Source organism: Bos grunniens, chromosome 10 (genome assembly GCF_055505025.1).
Source record: "Bos grunniens cultivar Pamir isolate PY7600 chromosome 10, Bosgru_T2T1.0, whole genome shotgun sequence".
NCBI classification, from domain to species: domain Eukaryota; kingdom Metazoa; phylum Chordata; class Mammalia; order Artiodactyla; family Bovidae; genus Bos; species Bos grunniens.
In genome coordinates, this window is record NC_141174.1 from 74560274 (window position 1) to 74586144 (window position 25871).

Below are 25871 nucleotides of genomic sequence, written 5' to 3' on the forward strand. Positions count from 1 at the left end.
CTCTTCCCATTGCATTTCCTGGAATTGGTGCTCAAGCACATGCTTATGTATGTTTGACATAAATGCTTAATGTGGGGCCAGAAGCTTTTATTCAATTTTATTTTTTTAATGTACCATTAGGAAAGGGACAATTGAATGGAAAGCTTTACTCTCACGTTTTGCCAGCAAGCTGAATTTTGGTCTAGGGAAGACACCCGTCTTCCTGTGACAGGCAGTGCTGGAACTTCCAGACTCTCCCTTATTAATAAGCCCGTCCATCTGGTGTTTAAAATTCTTCACCACATGAGGTCAGGCTGCTTAATAAGTTTAATTGCTCTGTCAGCCCTTTAATGCTGGCAGGCAAAAGGAGAGGAATATGCCAAAGCCATCCCGGAGTCCTGTAGGCAGCCCGTTAAGCACTGGGGCCATTGCTCAGCTGGAGTTTACAGCCCGAAACGGTGGACCCACCTCCGCAGCACGGCCGCAGAAACCACCTCCCTGGTTGCACGCTGGATGAGATACAGCTTGAAGCCCTGGCTCAGCCTCTGTCATGAGCTGGGCTCAGCTCTGATTCTTTCCTGAGCTACTGTTTGGGGCTCATGACAACAACAATCATTGTATCTGTAGAATGGGCTCATGATTCTAGAACAGAGGTTGGCATGCTTTTTCTGTGAAGGGCCAGATAATAACCATTTTAGGATTTGTGGGCCAGACAGTCTCCATTGCAACTACTCATCTCTGTCATGGTGGTGCAAAAGCAGCCATAGACAACATGTAAATGAAGGAGTGTGCCTATGTAATACAGTAAAAACTGTATTTCTAAAACAGGGACTCAGCTGGATTTGGCCCAAGGGCTGTCTGAGGCTTGCTGACTGTTGCACTAGAGCATCTGTGTTTTCTCAGCACTCCTTCATATGCCCATCTGGGCAGCTTGGACTTAGGGACAGGGACACGTCCATGAATCATCCAGTGCATCCCTAAGTCACATGCATTCTACCTTTTTAGTCACTCCTGAATTTGTATAGTTCTGTCTGTCCAAGCCACGCTTTTAGACCAGGCTGCACTCATCTTTTGACCTTTGAACTAGTCTGCCCATGTGTATTTTCTCCAGTCTGCTCTTCATGCTACTGACAAGCAGTGGTTGCAGGGGAGCAAGCATGTGAACAGGTACAGAGTGAAGGCTGTGGAAGCAATGGACACAGACCCTGAAAGGCAAGAGTGTGTGGTGGCTTTCAAGGAAGTTTGTTTCAACATGATGGGGTCACAGAGTAGGGCAGGGGCAGAAAGCAGGACACGAGCCTAAAGGAGCCAACAAGCCCTTTGCTGCAGCCATAGAGGCCAGAAAGAGCTTGGATTTTTACCGTGATGGCAGTTGTGAATCAGAAAATTTTACAGCAGCAGAGTGCCCTGATCAGAGTATTTTATAAAAATCACCTGACAGTGGTATTGAAACTGGAATCCGTTAGAGATGGCAAGACTGGAGGCAGGGAGACCACATAGGAAGCAGCTGCAGTAATCCAGGTGACAGCTGATGGTTGTTTAGCTGCTAAGTCATGTCTGACTTTTCGAGATTCCGTGGACTCTAGCCCACCAGGCTCCTCTGTCCATGGGATTTCCCAGGCAAGAATATTAGAGTGGGTTGCCATTTCCTTCTCCAGGGGATCTTCTCAGTCCAGTGATCACAGCCACAACTCCTGCATGGCAGGTAGATTCTTTACCACTGAGCCACCTGAGAATGCCCAAAGATGGCTTCTTATTGTTGAGTTGCTAAGTCATGTCTGACTCTTTGTGACCCCATGGACTGTAGCCCACCAGGCTCCTCTGTTCATGGGGTTTACCAGGCAAGAATACTGGAGTGGGTTGCCATTTCCTCCTCCAGGGGAGAGCGATGGCAGCCTGGGCCAACGCACTGGCAGGAAAGTGAGGGCAAGGCAGACGATAGGTCTGAGAGGTTGAACACATGTGAACAGGTACAGAGTGAAGGGGATGTTGAAGAAGGCTCCCACGTTTCTGGCTTGGAAAGTGAGTATAAGCTGATGCTGTTCATGGAGATACATGAAACCCTAGAACAAGAGCCATTTAGAGAAGTGCAATGCTGGGTTCTCTTTCTGACCTGTTGAGAGGTACCTGCAGACATCCAAGCAGAGCTCAGATAGGTGTGGAAGTTATGGATCTGGACTACAGATACTGATTTGGTATTCATTTACTTACGGACTGGGGCCTAGATTACATACCCCTGGGAATAGTGTGCCCTGAGAAGGGACACAAGCTTGAAAAACTCCACATTAACAAGTGGGAAGAAGCAGAGACTGAGAAAGAGCAGCCAGAAGTCTCTAGGGGATGAGATTATGAAAAACAGACTCTGACTTATCTCTGTACCCACAGTGCCTGGGACAGAGTCTACAACCTACTGTCGTAGACACTCAACCAATGTTTGTTGAATGATTTTTGAAATTCGTCAACTTCTATGATTCTAGGAAACATGTTTTGCTACAGTTTTGCTCTGGGTTTTGCGGGCAAAGGGAGCAAACCAAATCAGTTCCCTCCATGCCATGGCCAGTAGGTCCATTTATCACAAGCATTCAGCCTTGACACCTGTCCTTGCCTGTGATTGTGACACACTGACCTGAAAAGCATTGTTCTCAGGTCTTTTGAAGCATCCTTCCTGTCTGTAGAGGGCCTGAAACACAAGCAAGTAAGTGGAGGGGACAGCCACTAAAACAGGAAGAAATAAAGGAGCAGGGTTCACAACTCAGGGCAGAGAGCCTGACAGCCTTAAAAGATCAATTAGATATTTTGGGGGGAAATTTCCAAGCTCTGTCACATTCCATTATTCTATTTGTTCAGTGAAAATAGAAGCTGGGCTGTGGGTCACATAGCAGGGCTTTCAGGATGCCAAGGATATTTGAACTGAGAACATTTCTACAGAGTCAGAATGGATGGAAATACGGAATTTCGCTGGATGAAAATGTGAAGACCCATCCATTGATCCGGCCTTTCAAGACATTAACCGAGAAGGTAAGGACCACTGAGTGGCCATGCTGGTTTCCCTTCCCGGGGAATTATATCCCAGCAGAGGAGCTGAGGGCACATTCACGGTCCAGCTCCTTAGAGACTTCAGGACTGGAGAAGCTCCTCAGGAGCTGGCCTATGACCCACGGCCCCAGGACCAGCTTCAAAGAGCCCGTTGGAGAAAGAAACACTGGTCAGCACTCAGAAGCTGGACCAAAATACATTTTGTGGTTCACTTGGCAACTGAAATAGGAAGGGCTTTTGTTAGATTATTGGGGGGATTATTTTGTTAAATTTTTTTGGGGGGGAGACATGAATTCAGATGGAAAGGACTTCCAATCACGAAGGATGAAAGGAACAGAGAAGAGAATCCCCAGGGAAATATGAACAGGTCTCATAGTTTCGTTTGCTTTGTTAATAATGAGATTTGGTTCAGCTTAACTCTGAATTCCTATCTTGCCATCAGTAAGAGTTCTCTGTAGGCTTTAGATTTACCATCACAGGTAAAGGATGATATGTATATCTTTATATGCATATTCACTGGCTATAAAATTGTGTATGACTCAAAAGAGAACTGAAAATCTAAGGAAATCTATTTCCCAAGCTCAGAGGAGAGCTTTGTGCAGACGCATTTTGACGTGCGCCATCCTGAACACCTACCAAACAAGTCACTCTTGAGAGAAAGGGGCGGGGCCCAGGTGGGTGACGCTTGCGCAGTAAGCGCTGCCTGGAGGAGGCCGAGGTGGCAGTGCTGGAGGGAGTGGGGTGGCAAGAGGGGAAGGGAGGAGTTCATTGTCCTCTTCTTGCTTCTCTTTAACCACAAACTGTGGGTAATGTCTGGCACATTCCCCTTAAAAGCCGGAGACTGTAGCGTCTTTTACTTAAAAACCTCCAAAAGGCTGAGGACGTGTTTCAGATGGGATGCTGCAGAGGGTATTTTGACCCGGTGAGAGGAAGTTTGAGCCAGTTAGCCCCCTCCGCTGTGGGCTCCAACGTCTTTTCCAGGAGACAGGCCAGCCGGAGTGCTGGAGCCTGCCCTACACAGCTCTTCTGCTCCAATGTTCTTCCAGGAGAAGGAAATTTATCGCTGGCCTGCCAGAGAGTCCCTGAAAACCATGCTGGCTGTGGGCTGGACTGTAGAGAGGACCAAAGAGGGAGAAGCTCTGGTTCAACAGCGGGAAAATGAGAAGCTTCGAAGCGTGTCCCAGGCCAGCCAGGTACGACCATCACGCCCAAAGGCCAGTGCTCGGCCAGTAGAACCCATGGAGAACCTGGGAATGCTCTCCCCAGGTAGCAGAGATGAGGCTCATCATCCATGAGCCCTGGGAATCTTTTGGGACATACCTTTGGCCACTGACGTTGGGGATGCTGATAAGAATGATTCTGCCTTTACTTCCCTAGGGCAACAGCTACAGCCCTGCCCCTCTGGATCTCTCCAATGTCGTGCTCTCCAGAGAGCTCCAGGTCAGTCTTGATGCCTTCAGAGCCAGCGTAACTTACTTTCTAAAACCCCTCAAGTACAGGGAATGTCAAACTCCAAAGAGTTAAAAAAACAGAAAGGAGAGAATGCCTGAAATATCACCACTGAAATATCAAAATTAGGAAGGGCTACACGGAGCAGAGGCCACTCATTCGAGATAGTCTCAGCAGAATTGACCAATGGTCAGAGGAGGTGAGGCTTTGCACTTCTTCTTGGGACATCGAAACAGGTCATAACTCACTAAGAGGAAGAACAAACAGCAAATTCCTATATCAAAACCCAAAACAGAACTGATAAGAGCCAGGAGAAATAACTAGTAACAAAACTAATAACAACTAGGAGAAAACCTATGAGCCGCCCCTGGGTGGGGGTGCTGGCCTGGTCACAGTAGGTTTGTTTCCCCAACCTTGAGGACAACCATGTATTCCATGGTGGATTCACGAAAGTTGCCTGTGGTGGTGCAGATGAGTCATCATTGCAGGGTTTCAGGACATGAAGCCAAGAGGATGAGATCAAAAGCCCTAAGTGGCTTCCTCCCACTCCCACCTTGTGCACACATCGGTGACTGTGATGGAAGCAGCTACTCCTCGGAGCATCCATCAGACCAATGCTTTATACCTTAAAGAAAGTTCCTTTCCAAAGTACACCCTTCATTCCAGGTCACTAACTTATAAGCCTTATAAAGATGAGTTCTATTTGAGAAATCTCATTTTTGCCCCAGTTTTCTGCAACATGGGGCCATTTTTTAGTTTGCTAAGCTAAAAGCTTTTGGGGATTCTAGATTTTTGCTTGACCTCCCACTTACAGCTCGCTTTCTCAGGTCAGGAGTAAGACACTCAACTCCTGTGACAAATGAAGTGCCACCAGCATGCAGTTTGCAATGGAAATGTGTGTTCTCTCAGAAAGGCATCAAACTGCCAAGATAATAAGTTACCAGGGAAGGCCCGAATTAGAAATTGTTTTCTGTGTGTATGGGAAGATAGAAAACTAATGAGGTGCATAAGCACAGACTAATTAATGACAGGAGACACTCAGTAATGTGCAGTTAGCATTTGGTGGTGCTTTGTTTCCAAGGCTGCCTGAAATAGCCTGGCAGATATGAACCCATTTTTCTTGCTTGCTTTCTCTCTGACCGTCGTCTCCCTGGTGGGACCCAGGGGATGGTGGAGGTGGTAGCTGAGAACTATCACAATATCTGGGCCAAGAAGAAGAAGCTGGAGCTGGAGAGCAAAGGTGAGCTAGGTCCACAGTGTCCTCCACAGAAGGTGAGCTGGGGGGCAGGTGTGTTTTCCCAAAAGTGCAAAGAGCCAAATATTTTGTCATCTCTCACTTTACGGACCCCAGGTGGTGGCAGTCACCCTCTTTTGGTACCCTATGATACCTTGACTGCCAAGGAAAAGTTCAGAGACCGAGAGAAGGCCCAGGACCTGTTTAAATTCCTCCAAGTGAATGGCATTGTGGTTTCCAGGTAAGCCGTCTTCCAGGTGATGTTAGTGGGACAGGGACAGGCTGGTGTGGTCTCTCCTGCTCTAGATCTTTAATCACCTGCCTAGGACAGCAGTTGGGTCTTTTGAATTAGGTAAGTGTTTTGGAGCATGAAGTCCTCTCTTCTGTCATAAATAAGACTGATTGATGTCAATTTCTAAAAAAAATCAAAGATGCATGCAAAGAATCTACCAAAGAATCATGACAAATTATACGTACATACCTTAAACATTTAATTTAAACTTAAAACATACAAATATGCATTCATTCACAAATCTTGTACTGTAGACCCCAGACCTTATTTTACTTTGTTGTTTTATTGATTGGAATTATAAAGCACATCCATAATGCATCCTCAAACATCTGAAACTTGGGCTTCCCTAAAGAGCGGTGAGGATTAAGGCACATACAAAACACTGTAAGCGCAGCATTCTAGGGGTTTTTTTTTTTTTTTTTTTTTTTTTTACAATTTCCTCTCTATGTTTTACAGTTTTCTTACATCTAGTTCAAAAACTCTGTATGTGGAAACTTACAATTGCAGGTCTTTGTAAAACATGCAGCCTAGTTCTCACAGAATCACCAGTTCTCTTCACACTTGTATTTTAATGTTTTATATGGTATTTAATAAAATGCCGTAATAACAATAGAGACCATGACTGACATCAACAACCCTGGAAAAAAGACTCAGTTCCTGGAGAGACTGAATGAACCGTGATTTCTGAAGACTTTATCTCCAGCTTATGTTGATCAGAATCATCTAGATGAAGGTTTTAGATGAGGATGGTCTGGGCTGCTTAAGTCTTAAAGTTAGAATCTGTTTTCCTGCTGGTCAGGTATCAGCAGTGGGCTTTGCTTGCCAAGTCCTTTGTAGAATGAAAAACAAGCAAGTGTCCCATCCTGATAAGCCATTTCTTCTGAAAGAAATGTCTGCCGAGCCAGCTGCTGTTTCTTCTTTTGGTTTCCTACAGAATTTTTGCCACTGAATGGCAGAAACCCCAATAAAATTCTATACAAATATTTCTATTGTAGCTCATATTAAAGAATAACAAAACTTATTTGCCATATTGTTGAGTGGGAAAGGTCAGGCAATGGGGGATAGCCCCTGGGGAAGCCTTTGAGAAAAACTCCCATCATCATTTTAATCCTGTTCTTAATGCTGCGATGCATGCAGACTGTGGTTTGCCAATAAATAACTCGCTCACAGAAATGAAAAATTCCTCTTTATGATAAGAAGGAAATCTAGGAAACAGGGAGGAAAAGGAAAAAGATCACTGAGTTCAGCAAACATATCCCTTAGCGGCTTACCCTGTGCCAGAACCTATCATGGGCACTTGACTATACCAATGAGGAGGCGACATCCTATCACTAAGGAAAACCCCTTGGTTCCTGCTGCCCACACCTCAAATCTGCCCCATCCCCAGCTTCCCCATCACTTGATGACACCCCTTTCTTCCGAGTGCTCAAACCAGAAACCTTGTCTCTTCTCTTTTTCCTTCAACTCGCCTCCACTTCTTTAGGAAATCCTGGTGGTTCTCCCTATAAGATACCCAGAATCTAGCCACTTCTCACCTTCATGCTGTCACTATCATTGCTGAAAGGGCTTCCTTCCCATGCTCCCTATTTCAACCTTTGGCCTCAACAGAGTACTCCTGTTAGAATATAGATCATATCGTGTCATTCCTCTATTCAAAACTTTCAATAGCTTCCCATCTCAAAGCAAAAGCAAACTGCTAAGGACAACCCATGGCATCCTAATGATTGAGCCCATTGTCCACCCCATGCCCCTCTGAACTACTCACTTTCATTCCATCCACACTGGCTTCACTCAGCATGCTTGCTCCCACCTCAGGACCTTTGCACCCTCGCTCCCAATGCCTTGAAAGCTCTCTCCCCTGATGTCTCTATGTCTTCACCTTCCCATGTCATCCTTCCAATAAGCCCAGCACTGATTTAACACAACAGTCTGCTCACCCACCCCTTCAGGCACTCTTGGACCCTTTCATCCTTTAACTTTAGTTTTTCTTTTATTCACAAAGCTTATTAACCTCTAACACTCCATACACTTTATGTTTTGTTTTATGTAGTGTTCATGCCTGTTCATAGCTGACATGTAAGTTCCGTGAACACAGGGGATTCTTGTTTGCATCTCTGCTTTAGTTCCATCTCAGCATTTATTGAATGCATGATGCAGATCTTTCTGAAAAGTCTTTTCAGAAATTATTGTAGCTCAGATGTTGTATGCTCATGGAGGCAAGTTCCAAATTCAAGGGGAAATGAGTCAGATGGTGAGTCAGATCACTAAGGCAGAAAAACCATTAACATTTGGAAAACAGAGTTGACACAGGGAAAATTGCTGGTGCACTGAAGTCACAGAGCTGTCTCTGTTCCCCCCTGGGGTTTACCTGTTTCCACCCTAGAGGTATGAAGGATATGGAGCTGGATGCCTCCTCCATGGAAAAGAGGTTTGCCTATAAGTTTTTGAAGAAGGTTCTGAAATATGTTGATTCGGCTCAAGAGTTTATTGCCCATTTGGGTAAGTATCATTGTGAAATATCACAAAAATGTGTGCTTCTCCTAATATCAAAAAGAATTCGATATTCATTTTTCAAGGAATGATGTTTTCATGCCATAATTGTTCATGATGCTTTTAGGCATATGGTTTGGGGAAGGACACAATGACTGAGATATTCCCCCCCACACACCCCATTTAAAAAAAAAATCAGCTTTGTCTTTGGTTTTCCTTCTGGATTTGATTGAATCATTTGTCATTTTTAATATAACTCATCCTATTCTAAGTGTTCCATCTTTTTGCTTCGTGGCTCTGAGATTATGACTCAAGCTCTCTGAAGCTGCCTTCTCATCACTAAGATGGTGAAATGGGTGGTGATACTCTAGAGAATTGACACAAAAAATAACCAGCTCTCACAATTGCCAAGTACTTTATAAAATATTAGATATTTTGTAAAAATCAAATGGCCTTTTCATGATGAAAAGCTTCTCTGTCTCTACAATGCTGTGACTGTTTTTGTTTTCTTTACTCTGGCCAACTTCGTGTCACTTTTGTCTTCGTAGAAGCCATTGTCAGCAGTGGGAAAAATGAAAAGTCTCCCCATGACCAGGAGATCAAATTCTTTGCCAAAGTAAGTGACCCTGTGCGTTTAACTAGATTACTTTTTCCTTGGCAGCCGCACAAATTAGGGTACAAGTTAACGCAGATTCAACAAAGATACTCAAAACCCCAGTAATGGCTTTGATCATACAGAACTGTTTGTTGTGGAACAGTCCTGAGGCAGGTTGGGCAGCCTGCTTTGCTCCATGCCATCACCCAGGGACTCAGGTTCTTCCTCTCATGATGTTCTTCCATCTCCTAAAATGTAATCCCTGACAGTTTGGTCCAAACAGACACAACTGTACCACATCTGTGAGAAAGAGGGAAAGGAGAGGGGAAGGAAAGCGTCTGTTTTATTAAAGTTCTATCCCAATAGCTAGAACAGAATCATTTTAGCCTCAGCTAGCTGCAAGGGAGGCAGGTAATGCATTTTCTAGCTGGGTGACCCCATTCCCAGCTAAATTACAGGGGTTTGTACAGCTAAGAGAAAGAAGGGGAGAGTGAACATGGAGGCCAGTGAGCTGTCTCAGCCACATAACCCTAGGCAAAGGACTAAATACAAGTGAGGACTTGAGGTAGCCATGCTCTGAGAAGCAGAGCCAGGATGCTCCAGGCTAGTGGTGTTAGCCCATTCCTCAAGTATACTGTTGAATGCCATGCCCAAGAAACCACATCTGAGCGCAGGCTAAGTACAGGACACCCCTGAAAGTGTTGACTCAGGGCCCCATGTGCACTTCTTTGGGTGCTTAGTATCTTCCTCTGTCCCTTCACATGTACCCAAGGCCTCTGGTTACAGGACTAGGAAAAGAAAATGTGTTGGAAACTGAGATCCGCAGGATAGTGTTTCCTGGAAATTCCAGGACCAGTGTTCAGAGGCTTTTTGCTCACTGAGAAGGAACTTTTTCAAAGGAACCAGAGGAAGGACTTTTGCCAGCTTCCTAGAAGTTTATCTCTAGCGGATCTTTCAGTTCATTTCTGGTGGATCTTTCAGGTTCTCCTCCCACTGGTTGACCAGTACTTCATCAATCATCGCCTGTACTTCCTGTCCTCCCCTCTGAAGCCCCTTAGCAGCAGCGGGTATGCCTCCCATAAGGAGAAAGAAATGGTGGCCAGGTGAGTCTACAGAAGAGAAGGTCATGGTGCTGATGTGATTTCCATGAAACCCCAGATTCCTGGAACTTAAATTGTGAATCTTTTGGAGAAATGAGCTGTGGCCTGACAATTGGCAGCTCAGAGGTTTCTGTTATCATCTGTTTTCTGAAAATGACTTTATTCATACTTACCTGTGTATTATTTTGGCAACCAAGAGAAGTGTACTGTTTGTGGGTATCAGTAGGATTAGGGGGTAGATTTATATACTCAGATCAACTTCCATCCTGAAATATATTTAGAAAAAGGTGAAGGTAATTCTGAAGCTTGGGGAAAGCAAACACACAACATTGAGAAGAAACAGATTAACACTGCTTTCAACCCCATTCTTATCAGGTTTTTAAAGATTAAATTGCTTTTAAAGAATCAGATTTTACAAGTCTTGGTATGGATGACCTGAGATTTGAAATCTAGGCTGGCATAGTTCAATTTAAATTTCTAACAGGAAACAAATTTTAATCAAAAGTGTCAGCTTGCCTTCTCGTTCCACTAGATGAGACATGGGGATGTCTCAGCAGAACTGAGAACAAAGCGGGGTGCTTCATGATCAGGCTATGAGGTGGATCCCACCATGCCTCAGGTTCTCTCTGTATTTGACTTATGAGTGACAAAAGCATGGGTTAGATTTCTAAAGAGCAGAGAGTTAAGGACTGCAATCAGAGTAGTCTGTTCACCCTTTCCCTAGCATCCATTGGTGGTGAAGAGTGTACTTTATATTTTATAAGGACCTAGCCATTGACAATCTTGGGAGGATTGTCTCAGCAGTGAGCTTAATTTTTCATATGCACAAATAATTGCCCACCTGTGGAAGTATCATTGTGAAACACCACAGTGCTTTAATTTCTAAGAACCACCCGGATATTATGATCTCCATTTTGCAGATGAGGAAACTGAGGTTTGAGCAGGTTCCTTCCAGTGCCTAAAGTGACCCTAGATAATGAGAGCAAGAATGAAAGCCCACCCCTCTTTATCCAGACCGAGGGGCATTTTCTCTATACTGAAGTTACTTCATTTACTGATATTTGTTAAACAAGGAGAAGCCCATGCTGTCAAAATGAGATGCACTTACAACCAGTTACTGACCTAACATTTCCTAGATATTTCCACGATGCACTAGTGTATTTTGTAAGAAGGAAAATGAGGTGCCAAGTGAGATATTCAGATAAGCCAACAGAGGGCAGGTGTGTCTGTTCTCTTCATCTATTTTTCTTAGATTATTAATTCATGGAAATGTAACATTTGTTCAGCCAGGAACCATTTGTCATGGCTGGAATACAACCTGGAGCTGATCAGCCTTGCAAATAGCTTTCAGATCCGTCAGCATGCGTGCCGCCCTCCCACAGCCGTGGTCGTCTCGGCCCTGAACACGCTCCCACTTACAGGCCCCTCTGGTCTGCAGCCTTCATCCATGCCCCGCCTCTCCTGCATCTGCTGCCATGTGTCACTGCTTTCCAGAGTCTTTCCCTGAGGACCTCTTTATCACCTTCTAACTCTGAGAGGAGACTGAGGTGCCGGGGGATGCTGGACCTCATAACTCTGGGCAAAGAACAGTGCTTCTACTTAAATGGTGGGCCCCAAAGGTGACCCAAAAAAAAAGGGCCTTTGAAAACTTCAGGCCCTTGCCTTGGCGTGCCTGAGAGCACTTCTGACAGCAAGGGGAGCCACATTTTTATCAAAATCAAACAACCCAAGGATCTGCTTTAGCTCTAAAAAATGTTGTTTGTACAGAGTGGGTCCACTTGGAAGCATTTTGCCAGAAATAACTGAGTTTATTAGCCCCTAATTCTGCAGACTAAGAGAGTCATGTTATGAGTCTCTGCCTACAGATGAGAAAGCTAAAGCACAGAGGAGTGAGCTGGCTTCATCATGACAGCCAGCTAGTTCTGGCAGATGCACAGGACTCATATTCCTCCAGGATCCCTGCCAACTCCATGAGTTTTCATCACATACATAACTCAAAAAAAAAAAAAACAAAAAACACCCTGGGAAGAGAGAAAAGGCCCCATTTCACACTTGCTGGCTGCCAAGTTTCTGTTAACTTATTCTGAGCTCTCCTAAGCTCGAGGCCAGGGTTTCCAACTTATTTCCACTGCAAAAACAAATGACTAACCAGGAGAGACTTTGGCTCCTGTTTCCAGTAGACAGCCCAGAAAGGCTCAGGGCATTCACTGAAAACCGTTTAGAAGTGAATAAGTTTTCATCCCCACCAACACTTAGATGGATTTCTTCTTCATTTGGCCTTCCCACAAAGACTTCTGCCCTGTGTTAGAGCATGAGTTCTAAGACCAGGGGAAGGACTTCACCTGGATCTCATCTAAGAATCCCACAGCCTGTACTGAGTGATTTTATTCTACATTCCCTCTTCCTGTTCCTCCAGGAAGGACTGCTCCCTGAAAGGGTTGCCACGTTCTTGTCTAGCTGTGCCAATGTCAAATAATGTCAGCATTCTCAGCAATCTCCTCCAGGAACACAGGTCAAATGAAGGCCATGGTGCCCTAGACGGGGGGCCATCAGGAGAGTGTTCGGAAGCACCTATGGGCTCTTTGCTGACTGCACAAGGCACTCTATTAGGCACTGTGAAAAGTAAAAGAGTAAGACACAACTGGACTCCAGCAGGTTCCATAGTAGAAAATATGGGTAAAGGCACGGAATAGGGTCAGAAAAAACACAAAAGCATGGCAGGTGGGATTTCCTAGCTTCAAAGACATGGATCAGACAGCAGTTAAGCCTGTAGGCTAATGGAGATGACAGAGAGAAGCCGTTCCTTGAAATGTTTCTGGTGCAAAACAGTATTGCCCATACCTGAATCTTTATTCCAATCCCGCCATCTTGCCCACCTCCCAACTAAGGCCTCACAGCCCTCACCCAGTGAAGACAATAAAAATGGCTTGCAATCCATTGCAACAATGGAAAAATCCTTCCAGAACCCTTTTTTACCCAAATGTGGGTGTTATCTAAATGAATGTTTTTAGTACTCTATAACAAGAGATGGTTTACAACAGCTGGCTCATTGCCAAATATTGTAGCTGTTGCAGAAGGATTGTTTTCTGTAACATTGTAGATGCCTGCAAGGTATCTTTCATGATTGTCCAATGAGACAGGGGGAACCGCATGTTTTCCTAGTGTGGTCCAGAGGACCCTTTGAGGGGAACACAGTCTGTCTTCCTGGGCGTGGGGGGGGCATTCTGTGCACTTTGTTTTGCCGTATGGGCGGCTGAGGGATAAGGTTTACGTGGGTCTGCCTTGAATCTCTGTCCCTTTCCCACTTGCATTTTTTTCTGCTTTAGCCTGTTCTGCAAACTCGCTGCTCTGGTTCGACACAGGATTTCCCTCTTCGGTAAGAGAAGTATTGCTAAAGGCTGCACGTCCTGTGATTACCCTCAACTCATGTCCCACAGACAACCTGAGCCTTAGGACTAAGGTGTCACCTAAATTTGCCATAGAAAATTGGGCTGAAGCATGATAAATGACCTCTGTACCCCTCAAACAGCTTAGATTTTCCATGCCAATGAATGTTTTAAGCTTTGCCTCTAACATCCATCACAAAGCCATGTGTCAGGCTGGAGATAAATGCCTTGGCCCCAAACAGAGCCCTGGCACTTTGCATGTTGGTGGTTAATTATGCTGGGCTGTGGTTTGTGCTTATTGAGAAGATTGGGTTTAAATGACAGGCTGAATGGCTTGGGGAGTCACGGGTGATATTTTTTATTTTAGGGAGCGATTCTACGACAATGGTGAGCTGTCTTCACATCTTAGCTCAGACACTTGACACAAGGTAAGTGTGCCCGGCATTCTCCAGTATCTTCTCAGGACTCCCCCCTCTGACTCTCTCTTCACTTATTATTGTATGGAAGAAGAAACGTGCCACCACTCTGCAGGAGCCAGGGAGAGAAGGGAAGACAGGGAAAAGATGGAAATCACCCTGATGTCAGCACACTTTTTCTCAGCTCATGATGGAGAGCCACTGTCGTGACAGATACTGAATGCTGAAAGCTGAGCATTTGATCAATTCTTGTCTTCTCTGACTGAGAAGTTCATCTTTCAGAAGATAAAACAGACAACGTGGCAAAGTACCACTTTGTACCTAATTCTCCACAAAAAAAGTAAAAGCTATCTGATGGGTGGTGAGGCTGTAAGGATGCTGGGAGAGGGACTCACAGCACTCTGAGTTCAAAATGGCCAAGGAAGGGACGTGATTACCAAAAGATCAAAGACAAAGATAGATTCCAGCCTGAAGGTGTCCTGAGGGTCTGTAGGAAAGGTGGCTGAACAAAAAAGGAAGTCTTCCTTCCTTTCACGCATTGGATTGACCAAAAAGTTTGAGTTTTTTTAATAAGATGTTATGGATAACATCTATGTATATAACATCAGATATATGTGTGTGTGTGTGTGTACATATATTATGGTAGTATCAAGTATTTGATGAGATAAAAAGAGGCAAAGAACTGAAGGGAGCTTTTATAAGCAGACTTGTTAAGCAGGGCTGTTCACAAAGTCGGGAGAACATGCTTCCCAAAACCCAAGGCAGAAGAGAGGCAACAGCCTAAAAGAATGGCCAGATGATAAAAACCTCTATAAATTAAAAATGGTTTAAAAAAAAGTTAAGGGCAATTAAAGGGGATTTTCAGGTTTCTGAGAGAAATATGTTGTGGAGGTACTAAACCCCTTAAAACTCTTGTACACATTCAGTTGTGTCCAACTCTTTGTGACCCCATGGACTGTAGCCTGCCAGGCTTCTCTGTCCTTGGGATTTCTCAGGCAAGAATAATAGAGCGGGTTGCCAATTCCTACTTCAGGGGATCTTCCCAACTGAATCTACGTCTCTTGCATCTCTGGCACTGGCAGATGGGTTCTCTATCAGCGTACCACCTCGGAGGCCCAGAAGTACTAACAGCACAAAATTTGCAGAATCAGACCAAAGCATTCCAGGGGTGCAGTTGGGATGAGGAATCTTTATTCCCAAAATTTGCAAAATGCCTTAAGAGCGGGTTTTCTTCCTGCAAAACTAAACAGAACACAAGTCAGTGTGTTTCATAGTCATTCCTGAGAAAATCTGAGGAAGATGGTTTATAAATACTTACAGGATAGGAACAAGCCTCACTGACTTTATTTCCTTGTTTTTATGTTTCTGATTGGCTGGATGATAATCGTGAAAATGCTGTAGATAAAAAGCATCTGGCCTTGTGGCAAGCCTGTCATAATCTTGTGAATAAGATGTAGAAATATGGAAAATAAAAGATAACTGATAGGCTTTGTTCCAGTGCTGAGTTTTATAAGATAGTTTTGAGGGAAAGCCCCAGATACCCATAGCTAATCTCTATTCCCATATGGTTTCTTCAGTGGTCTGAGTAAGCTGTTTTAAAAGGGGGTGACCCTTCTTCCCTCCCCTTCTCCAAGCCGGAACATCCCTGCGAAGTGATAGAAACATAAGCTTCAGTTGATTTAATTCTTTGTCCTCTTTTTCTAAGAGGTCCTGCATCACAGGAGAGCTAGTATTTCTAACTAGCCCTTATAAAAGTTGCTGAGCCCATGGGGAGCTGAAGAAAAGTTCTCTCTGTGTCCTTTTAATTAGATATTTCCAGAAGAATGTAGCCAGCTGCAATATTATATAGATAGCAGGTGACCAATATCAGTTTCTCTCTAGATCGTCCTGTCCATTCTCTAAGAATTGAGCAGTGTGTCAATGTAAAGTGTAGACAGCAACCCAGAGCAGTATTACCAGTATATGTGTGCATACTCAGTCATTTCCAACTCTTTCTGACCCTGTGGACTGTAGCCCGCCAGGCTCCTATGTCGGTAGGATTTTCAAGGCAAGAATACTAGAGTGGGTTGCCATTTCCTCCTCCCAAGGATCTTCCCAACGCAGGGATTGACCTTGCATCTCTTGTATGTCCTGCATTGGCAGGTGGATTCTTTACCACCATGCCACGTGGGAGTCCCAAGAGTTGAGCAGTCATGCCCTCAAATCAAGCCTGCCTTCCAGTTGCTGGCCCATGCTTCAGGATTCTGTGATCCCAGTTTCTTTTTGGGTGTTAATAATTACTGCAGTGACAGGGGTGTCAAATGTCTGCCCGGGTTGCACTGAAAGTCCCCAGACTCTAGAAGGGAATTGGCCAAAGGTTTGGGTTATGCTTCTGGTTTTGAACATTGTTTGCTTACAGGACGGTCATGAAGTCAGGCTCAGAGCTGGTGAAAGCCGGGTTACGGGCATTCTTTGAAAATGCAGCGGAAGACTTAGAGAAAACTTTGGAAAACCTGAAGCTCGGCAAGTTTACCCATTCCAGAACACAGATCAAAGGCGTCTCTCAAAATATTAACTACACCACGGTGGCTCTGCTCCCCATCTTGACATCCATCTTTGAGCACGTGGCTCAGCATCAGTTCGGGGTGGACTTACTCTGTGAGTTGACCTGCCGTCTGTCATGGATTCATGTGTACCCAGCTGCAGATCCTTAGGAAGTGTGGGGTTCATTCCCTTAGGCTGACCTTCAGGGCAGAGTAGAGACAACCATTCCACACTTTTTCCCTCTTAATTAAAAAAAAAAAGGAGTAGACTCTTGGAGGGGAAGAGATCCCCAAATATCAGTTTATAAATATTTCACCTTTTCCCACTGTACCCAGGACCAGTCTTCCACCCACTGGTTTCACTCTCAGCCATTGTGTTCTCTCTTAATTTGAAAAGGTTATCTGTGAAATCTGTCAAGAGATACAGGTTTGCTCCCAGACACCAATTTTCCTATTAAGAAGCTTTAATTTATTCACTGTATATCAGGAGCAAAGGAAAGCTGCTAACATCTGAGCCGCCAGAAGAAAGACCATAGTTGGTTGGTTTTACTTTGCGTTTAGTACTATGTTCAGCCTTCTTATCCTGCCACCAAGCTTCAATTTCACACTGTAAATGGTGGCACATGATTGAATTAGTTTAACCAATGGCCAATGGCTAAGGCTGTGTCTTCCATAGCCCTCAGTAGTGAAAATCAGTTGTTTCCATGGGCTTTGGGGGAGAAGGAGGGGAACATCCAAACTCATTATTCTGTGTCATGGAAACAGCACACTTTCTTGTTGAAAAATAAGAAATTAAACTAGTTCTTTGTGTTAAATTAGTTCCAGCCTTATTGTGAGTTCCATACATTAATAGAGGCATGTAGCCTGCCCATTAAATTCTGAGTACCTAAGTGAATGATGCCCTTCCCTTGAGAAACATGGCAAAATCATAATACAATTGAATTACCTTTTGTAAAACATCTATCAGAGAAGCTGGGACAGGTGGACATGAGGTATTTTGCTCTGTCTCATAAGAAGTAGGGACATTGTACACGTCTCCCTGGAAAAGGAACAAAAAGCTCACTCAAGCTTCAGATTCCTTTCATTCTTCCTTTCAAAAAAAGGAAATAGTGCTCTGGATAAAATTTGACTGCAGTGTCTCCCTCTATTGGAGGGGAAAAAAAAATACCGCATGGAAGGACTCACTGGTCAAATGATTCCTTTCCCTGAGAAGCTATGTGATCTGTATCTGGGGTTCCACAAAGGACCTGGGATGGCACAGTGGTGGGTGTTTTCCTTATGGTGTTTTCTCTTCCAGCTCAGCAACTGGCATTTGAAAAGAGAGGGGCTCTATTTGTTAAAAAGAAAAAAAGTGAGATCTTTGGCTCTTGGGTGAAGCCAGTGTGTTTTCTGTTTGCAGACCCTTGCTGTGTGCAGGAGGTGGACCTCTGGGGTTGATGCACGAGAATGACAGTTCTTGTTTGTTCTTTCCAGTGGGTGATGTGCAGCTTTCATGCTACCATATACTGTGCAGCCTCTACTCCCTCGGGACAGGAAAGAACATCTATGTTGAAAGGTAATGAGTGAACAAAAGAGGCTAACACGTTCGGGCTGAATGTGTTACTGAAGTCTTTAAACACTTAACAGTAGCATCTTTCCAATCCAGCAGAAGCAAAATGCTCACTGAAATGGCTTAGTGATTTTGAGCCTCGCTTATGAAATGTTTATGGCAGTATTTAGAAGTGTTAATGAGGCTTCTAAGATGTATGACTTCCGTGGAGATAGCTGGAGAATGTACGTGGCTGGAGGAGCAATATAGCCAAACTAAATCATGTGCTGTTGGCCAAAAAATGTTGAAGAAACATCTCTTTCTTTATAATCACAGCTTTCAGAGAGCTTCCAGAGTTCCTGTGGTTAAAGCTTGCTGAGAAGCTCAAGGGAAGTGAGGCGGTTGCTTTAGTGTTTAATGAGTTTCTATGTGATACGGCCCTGGACCTTTACCATTCTTGGCTGTCAGATTAACTATAATTTTTAAAAAGTTCACACTTCGGGAACAGAAATGCTACTCAGTGGTCTTGAATCTGAACAGGCTGACTTTCCAAGGTGTTTGAGTTCCCACTCTGCTCTCTAATCTGCCTGGAGCAATGGAGGCCTTTGGCCACCCCTTGCTTTTCAGAATCAAATGTCATGTGTTATGTGATTCTGTTTAAATCCATGGAGAAGATCAGAAAGATAAACACAGTGTTAGCCAAACTCTAGATGTAGACTTATCCTTGGAAGATTTTTTTTTCCTTTTTTGCCTTTTCAAATAAGGAAACTGGAAAGAATTTGATCTGTGCTTAAAATTGCTTAATCTAAACATCCTGTTGATATCCACGATCTGTAGACCTCCTCAATTTATGATCCTTTATCAAACAAACCAACAGTATATCCCTGTTTCATATCTAAACTTACATAAATTCTAATTGCAGTTTCTCAATAAAGCAAAAAAAAGACTTTGACTCCTTCAAGAACTCAGGATCTGATGACTTGAAATCATGTGCTAATAACCAAAGCATGTTGAAGAAATGTCTATGTCTTCATAATTACAACTGTTAAGTAGCTTCTAGAGTTCAAGAAATTAATTGAAGAACTAACAGCTAATTTATTTTGATTATGAGTTTAATTCCTTAGAGTTACATAGCTTTCCTTATTGTTTTACATGAAATATAGATAAATAGTCTTGTCCTTTAATAGGAACTGGGCAGACAAAAGTTATAAACATATTTTATACCAAATCAAGAGAATTAAAATTTTTAATATTTAATACAGAATTTCACCTAGGGAAAGTATCTTTACTTTCATTAAGCATTTGTGAATATTTTCTCAACATCTTTTCTTATTCTCTTGGTTTATATGTATGTTCATGCATGCTAACTTACTTCAGTAGTGTCCAACTCTTTGCTACCCCGTGGACTGTAACCTACCAGGCTCCTCTGTCCCTAGGATTCTCCAGGCAAGAGTGCTGGAGTGGACTGCCATGCCCTCCTCCAGGGGATCTTCCCAACGCAGGGACTGAACTTGTGTCTCTTATGTCTCCTGCATTGGCAGGCAGGTTCTTTGCCACTAGCGCCACCTGGGAAGATCCTTGTATGTATGTACATGCGTCTATACGTATACGTGTTTTTTTGGTACAATTTTTTGAAAAGCTTATGCATTACTCTCTCTTGTTAAAAAAAAAAAAAAAAGTCAAAGAAAGGTCAACTCTGAAATGTCAGACCAGAAAAGAGACCATTCTTCATATGACTTTTTATACTTTATTCATGTACTCATAGTGCTGGGAATATCGGTGCCTGTGTTTCATATTCCACGCAGGTAGAAAGCCAGGCTTGAAGAAGCACCTCAGTCAAGTCTGCCCCGATTGTCTGTCTGTTAGTTAAGCAACCAGGATATAAAGATTTAAAATCCTCAAGTTGTGACGCTGCCATTAGTGACTTTTATGTATTTTCTATTGTATTGTGAAAGTAAGACATACTTATTTTTTTAAAAAATCAAACAGTACAGACCTATGTAAAATTAAAAGTCTGCTTCCTTCTTCACCACAGATCACCCCACCTAGTAACAGTTTGTGTATTACCATTCTAGACGTTTTCTACATGTGTACATTTTTACACGTTAGGATCATAATATTGCTTTATAACTTTGTCTTGTTGGATGAAGTTAAAAACTGAATTTCCTTAACATGTAACTCATATATTTTTCATTTATCATTAATTAAAATAATTATTAATGCTCTACTTTTAAAAAGATTACCAAGTTTAATACATTTGCATTTCTGGCACTTCCTATCCTTTCTACCTTTCGTTTTTTGCTGTGTAATTCCTAACAACACATACATTTTACCCTGGAATATTTTAGGACTAATATTCCTTGAGTTGTTTACCTTGGTTTATATTTAAATGACTCAGTGTGTAGCCAATCCTTCTAAATTGTGATTTGCCCATCCTAAAACTTTTATTTTGATTTACCTCTTGGGTGGCCAGATTCATCTTATGTTGTTTTTTCTGTAAGAGTGCTTACTCTTGAGTGTTGGCATATTTTGTAATATCATCTGCCGACTTTATATGTGAACAGTTTCCATGGTATAAAATCCTTGGGTCATAATTTTCCTCCTTCAGAAGTGTACAGACTTCGCTTCTCTGTGGTCTGACAGTGTGTATTCCCGGAACCCGGTGATTTGTTCCCTGCACACTTGACTTTGCTGCTGCTCACTGGGTTCCTTCTTTGGTCTTGAAGCTCTTTCATTTCCCTGTACCATGTCCCTGGGTTGTCCTTTCCATATCAACCCCTGCACTTCTTCTCAGAACTTAATACACCCCCTCAGGTTCCAGAATTGGATCTTACTTTATTTAATGAATCTTCAATTTTATTATATTGTTGCTGAGGTTTTTGATCCTAGCTGTTGTTCAAGGAGGGAAATTATTTGTATCTATTGACTGCGATTCATGGGGTCGCAAAGAGTCGGACACAACTGAGCGACTGATCTGATCTGATCTGATTGACTATTTCCTTAACTTTCCTCTCTCATTTTCTCTGTAGTAACTTTTAGCTAATTGTTCTTTTCTGAAACTTTTTTGATTTGGTATGTATTTTTCAATGTGAAGTTAACACACATTTTCTAATTTCAGCATAGGTCTAAATTTCTCCTCAATTTTCCCCCAGCTCTTGTGGGTTTTAGAGGGGAGAAAATATAGTGAAGCCTACCATTACCATTTCTCTGCCATGTTTTACTGAAGTTTCTTGGCTAGCATATGTCTTATAGGGTTGCAAAGGAACCACTCAATATTTGGTTTCCAACTATAGCATGAATGCATTGTAAATAGAAAAGATTCCAGACACCTCCATGATAGGGTTGACTGTGAGGAGGAAAAAAGTCATTGAAACAGATTAGAGACCTTTTGGGGGGAATATTTTCTAATTGAGGCTAGACTGAGACAGTCACTGACAGGTAAATTTTCAGGTACAAAATTTCAGAGTAGGATAAAGGCTCTTACCTGTGTATTTAAACATGGAGAATGCTTAACATTCTTTAACCTGAATATACTTTGATTGATTTTATTACTATTTATTCATTTGGTTGCATTGGGTCTTCATTGCTGCATTCAGGCTTTCTCTAGGTACAGTGAGTGGGGGCTACTCTCTAGTTGCTGTATGTGGGCTTCTCATTGAAGTGGCTTCTCTTATTGACAAGGGCTCTAGAGCGCAGGCTCAATAGTTGTGGCACATGGGCTTAGTTGCCCAAGGCATGTGGTATCTTAGTTCCTGGACCAGGGATCGAACCTGTGTCTCCTGCTTTGGCAGCTGGATTCTTAACCACTGGACCACCAGGCAAGTCCCTACTTTGATTAATTGATAGAGCATTTGATGGAGATAGATCAAGAGACTAAGTTTGGTAATTGACTACATTAAGCATTGAATCTCCATTTTATTTCAGATTAAAACTTTGTTTTTGCCTTCACACTTTAGAGATATTTATATTTGCCTTCCTGCTCTGCCCGCTTTGACCAGTTCTTTCCTGATCAAACGTTGCTCTCCCCAAACTGCTGAGATCACTGGTATTGCTGTCTAGAACCTTGCTGTGCCTCCACTTTCTGCCCCCCTGCTCCCTGTTACTTACTCTCTTTTGCATCCTCTGGAATTTACACAAAGGAACTTTCAAAATTGCAAAGCACCAGATACGTGCAGGCATAATTATTATTAGAATGACTTTGTCTCGGCCGATATCCCTGATGATAGACTGTTGATAAGCAGGTCCCAATTCATGGGACAAAAGTTGAGAGACTGACTTAGGAATTAACAAAACCTGAAATACAAATTGAACTGAAAGAGAATGAGGAGAGGGAGGGATAAATTAGGAATTTGGAATTAAAAGATACACAGTACTATGTATAACATAGGTAAACAAGGACCTACTGTATAGCACAGGGAACTATTAATATATTCAGCATCTTGTAAAAACTTATAATGGAAAAGAATCTGGAAAAGAATACACACACACACACACACACACACACAAGATTACTTTGCATTGTAAATCAACTGTGAAAGTGAAAGTCGCTCAGCCGTGTCCAGCTGTTTGTGACCCCATGGACTGTAGCCTGCCAGGCTCCTCTGTCCATGGAATTCTCCAGGCCAGAATGCTGGAGTGGGTAGTCATTCCCTTCTACAGGGAATCTTCCCAGCCCAGGGATCGAACCCAGGTCTCCCGCATTGCAGCCGGATTCTTTATCATCTAAGCCATACTTCAATTTAATGGGGAAAAAAAAAATTGAAGTCTCTTCAGCCTGTCAGCATTGACCAAGTACTGTTATATGAAAAATACTGTTCTTAACAGTAATAACTGAGGGGGCTTGCAGGGAGAGTGCATTTCTCTTTCCAGTGGTAAACTCTTACAGTATGCCCTTTGGTTGCTATGGAGCTATTTCTGTAGCCCTTGCTTTGCTTGGTCCACACCCACAATGCCCCCTGGCAGGTGCTAAAAACCACCAGTATTTTAGCAGCAAGTTTTGTCTAGCTCAGTTGGTCTTGGACCTGGAGGCGAAGGTCATCCCTCTGGTATTTCACAGCCAGGAGCATTAACTGGCAGACTTCTGGGCTTTTACAGAAAGAACTTTCTCAGTGAGGCAAAAACTGTTGTTTCTCCCTCCAGCTTATTAGCATCGTTGTGTGCTCCAGACTAGAAAATGCCTGTGGTGAGCTGGCAGAGACTCAGTTTGTCAGTAACTAAATATCATGCTTGTCCCTCTCCCTCAAGTCAGGGAGTCAGCATAACACCAGAGAACTGTCCATTGCCCCCAAGGATTGCCTTTCATCAGACTAACTGTAGAAATTCACTTTTGGGAGATCATAACTTTAATTTTGGTGAGTGAAAGAGAAGAGAAGTAGTATGGATCAATTAAAGAGTCCCTTGGACTGCAAGGAGAGCAAACCAGTTAATCCTAAAGGAAATCACTCCTGAATGTTCACTGGAAAGACTGATGCTGAAGCCGAAGTTCCAATACTTTGGCCACCTGATGTAAAGAACTGACTCATTGGAAAAGACCTTGATGCTGGGAAAGATTGAAGGCAGGAGAAGGGATGACAGAGGATGAGATGGTTGGATGGCATCACTGACTCAATGGACATGACTTTGAGCAAGCTCCAGGAGTTGGTGATGGACAGGGAAGCCTGGCATGCTGCAGTGCATGGGATTGCAAAGAGTCGGACATGACTGAGTGACTGAACTGAACTGAATGGGTCAATTTAGTACCAAGACAGCCCAGGACCAGCTGTATCCTAGATTCCTCTCCCTGCCCCAACTAAAAATTTGCTCTCAGATTTGATATCACCCCTTGTCACATGAAGACATGTGGCTCTTCATGTTCAATGTGCAGAGGCCCTCACTCCAATCATCTGTCCTGAGGGTTGGCCTTTCCTCCACCACCATGAGCTTAGAAAGAAGCAAAGGAGTGGGAGAATGCCAGGGTCCAGCCCCAGCAGGATCCAGGGGTACCCTCAGGATGACAGCTTAGGTAATAAGGATAGAAAAGAGAAAACAGGGCTTGATCTTCCTTGATTTACACAGAAAGCCAATAAAGCTCCTGTGTTCCAAGGAGTCATCCTGAAAGAAGAACAGAGAGAGAAAAGGAGGGAAAAGGAAAAAAAGAATGACACGGGGAGACCAAGCTTCGGTGAGTGAGGCCCATAACTTTATTTTCAAAAGGAACTTTTATACCTTGACTTGTACACAGAGGGAAATGAAAGATGCAAAGTCATACAGAGTCAGCCCAAACATTACATCTGTTTTGTCTTTATCAAAACCAGGATTTTTTCTGCATACCTTTCCCATAAACAATGTTGTGTACATTATCTTCTGGCCTTGGAGACCTGTGGACATTTTATGACCCTTTTTTGATAAAGGCTGCTCAACCAGAAAACTTATTTTCCCTTGAAGTGTTTTTTCTTTATATTTCTCCCAGCCTCAGAAAGTACTAAACAGAGTTACATTCTCACGGAGCAAAGGTGCAGCGGGTCACAACAAAGAAAGAACCAATTAGCTCAAAGGTCTGATGTGGTTAATTCCAAGGCTGCTGCTTGTTTTTCTTACATCCCAACTATGTTAACTAATGCACTCCCAGGTGCACATGGATAAGGGATATGGGCACTTGGCAGCAAGCATTGGCCCAATAATGAAGCCCTTTACCAGTACTATCTATTCTAATAATTTTTCATCCCTTAAAGGACTCTATGCTTATTAGGACTTTTAGAATGTTTTGGCTTCCCGTGCCTTTCAAGGTTGGGGAGTTGTGAACAATCATGTGTGTTAATTGCAAGAGTATGGATAAACCTGTCAGGCAAGCTAGAATGCCGACAGAGGGGTTTGAATTGAAACACTCCTATCATGCCCATTAACTAAAGCCCTAAGTTGATTTTTTCCAGAGAAAGGTGGTTGGGGATAGCCCCATGTTAATGTCAGAAGAGTTGGTGAAAGGCACAAAGTAGTAAGACAGACAGATTTTGGTTTTGGGGTAGATGCTCAAGCAGATTCAGGGTGGTCCCTTGAGTTCTGATCAGCCTTGCTCTTCAGATCTCTTCCACATGACCTTGTCATGGGTGGGATCTCCCGTGGTGGCTCCCAGCAGGAGAAGAAAAGGTGTTGAGGAGGAGAGATGGGGAACAGGACTGGCCAGGGCCTGTTCAGAAGTGAAGCAGCTTTGCAGAGCTCTCTGGAGAGACCCTTGGGCTCTGCAGTCTCCCCAGCCCCGCCCCCTCCCTTCCTCCACCACTGATGTGCCATGGGCTCAGTCGTGTCTGACTGTAATGCTGCCAGGCTTCCCTGTCCATGGGATTTCCCAGGCAAGAATATAGGAATGGGTTGCCATTTCCTACTCCAGATAATCCCAACTCAGGGATCGAACCCATGTCTCCTGCCTTGCAGGTGGATTACCTGCTGGGCCAGCAGGGAAGCCTCTTCTACCACTGATGCAGCTCCCAAATAGACCTTCCAGAGCAGACCTGGATGCGATGATTTAACAGTCAGATCTTTCACAGAAGGACAAGGCTGTGCTGTTAGCTAACAAGTGCTTATCTGGCTGAGGGCATTCTTGCTTCCTGGAGGCTGATTTGAAAATGATGTGGAAGCTCAAATACTTCAGGCCAAGTAAGTTGTCAGCTAATCCCCTAAAAGCTGAGCTCAAGAAGAAGATAGAAAAGAAGGGATAAAATCATATGTATTAGTTGTCTTTTAAAGTAGTTAAAAGATCACATTTGTCTTAGGTTTGATAACTTGGCTAAGGAGTGTATGGAAGTTCCAAGGGGTACACAGCTTTATATCGAGATTCACCCACCCTCACCCTCCTCCCTCTCTCTGGTCCA

General features: G+C 43.4%; 1 protein-coding gene across 7 annotated transcripts in view; it reads left to right on the forward strand.

Moving 5' to 3' along the window:
• RYR3 (ryanodine receptor 3) overlaps positions 1-25871 on the forward strand; it is a 565051-nt gene that overhangs the window by 459355 nt on the left and 79825 nt on the right. For 5 of the 7 annotated variants that reach the window (XR_015135045.1, XM_086322065.1, XM_086322066.1 and 2 more), the window contains exons 53-64: positions 2908-2997; positions 4062-4208; positions 4393-4455; positions 5629-5704; positions 5816-5939; positions 8374-8489; positions 9029-9096; positions 10057-10178; positions 13502-13551; positions 13929-13989; positions 16376-16614; positions 17973-18054. Coding sequence is in view for 5 of the 7 variants with exons in the window: in XM_086322065.1 (XP_086178191.1) it covers positions 2908-2997; positions 4062-4208; positions 4393-4455; positions 5629-5704; positions 5816-5939; positions 8374-8489; positions 9029-9096; positions 10057-10178; positions 13502-13551; positions 13929-13989; positions 16376-16614; positions 17973-18054 (1238 nt within the window). In the remaining 2 variants the exon portion in view is untranslated. Of the gene's footprint in view, positions 1-2907; positions 2998-4061; positions 4209-4392; positions 4456-5628; positions 5705-5815; positions 5940-8373; positions 8490-9028; positions 9097-10056; positions 10179-13501; positions 13552-13928; positions 14029-16375; positions 16615-17972; positions 18055-25871 lie in introns of those variants that run through there. The other 2 variants (XR_015135046.1, XM_086322069.1) reach the window with 2 other exon arrangements.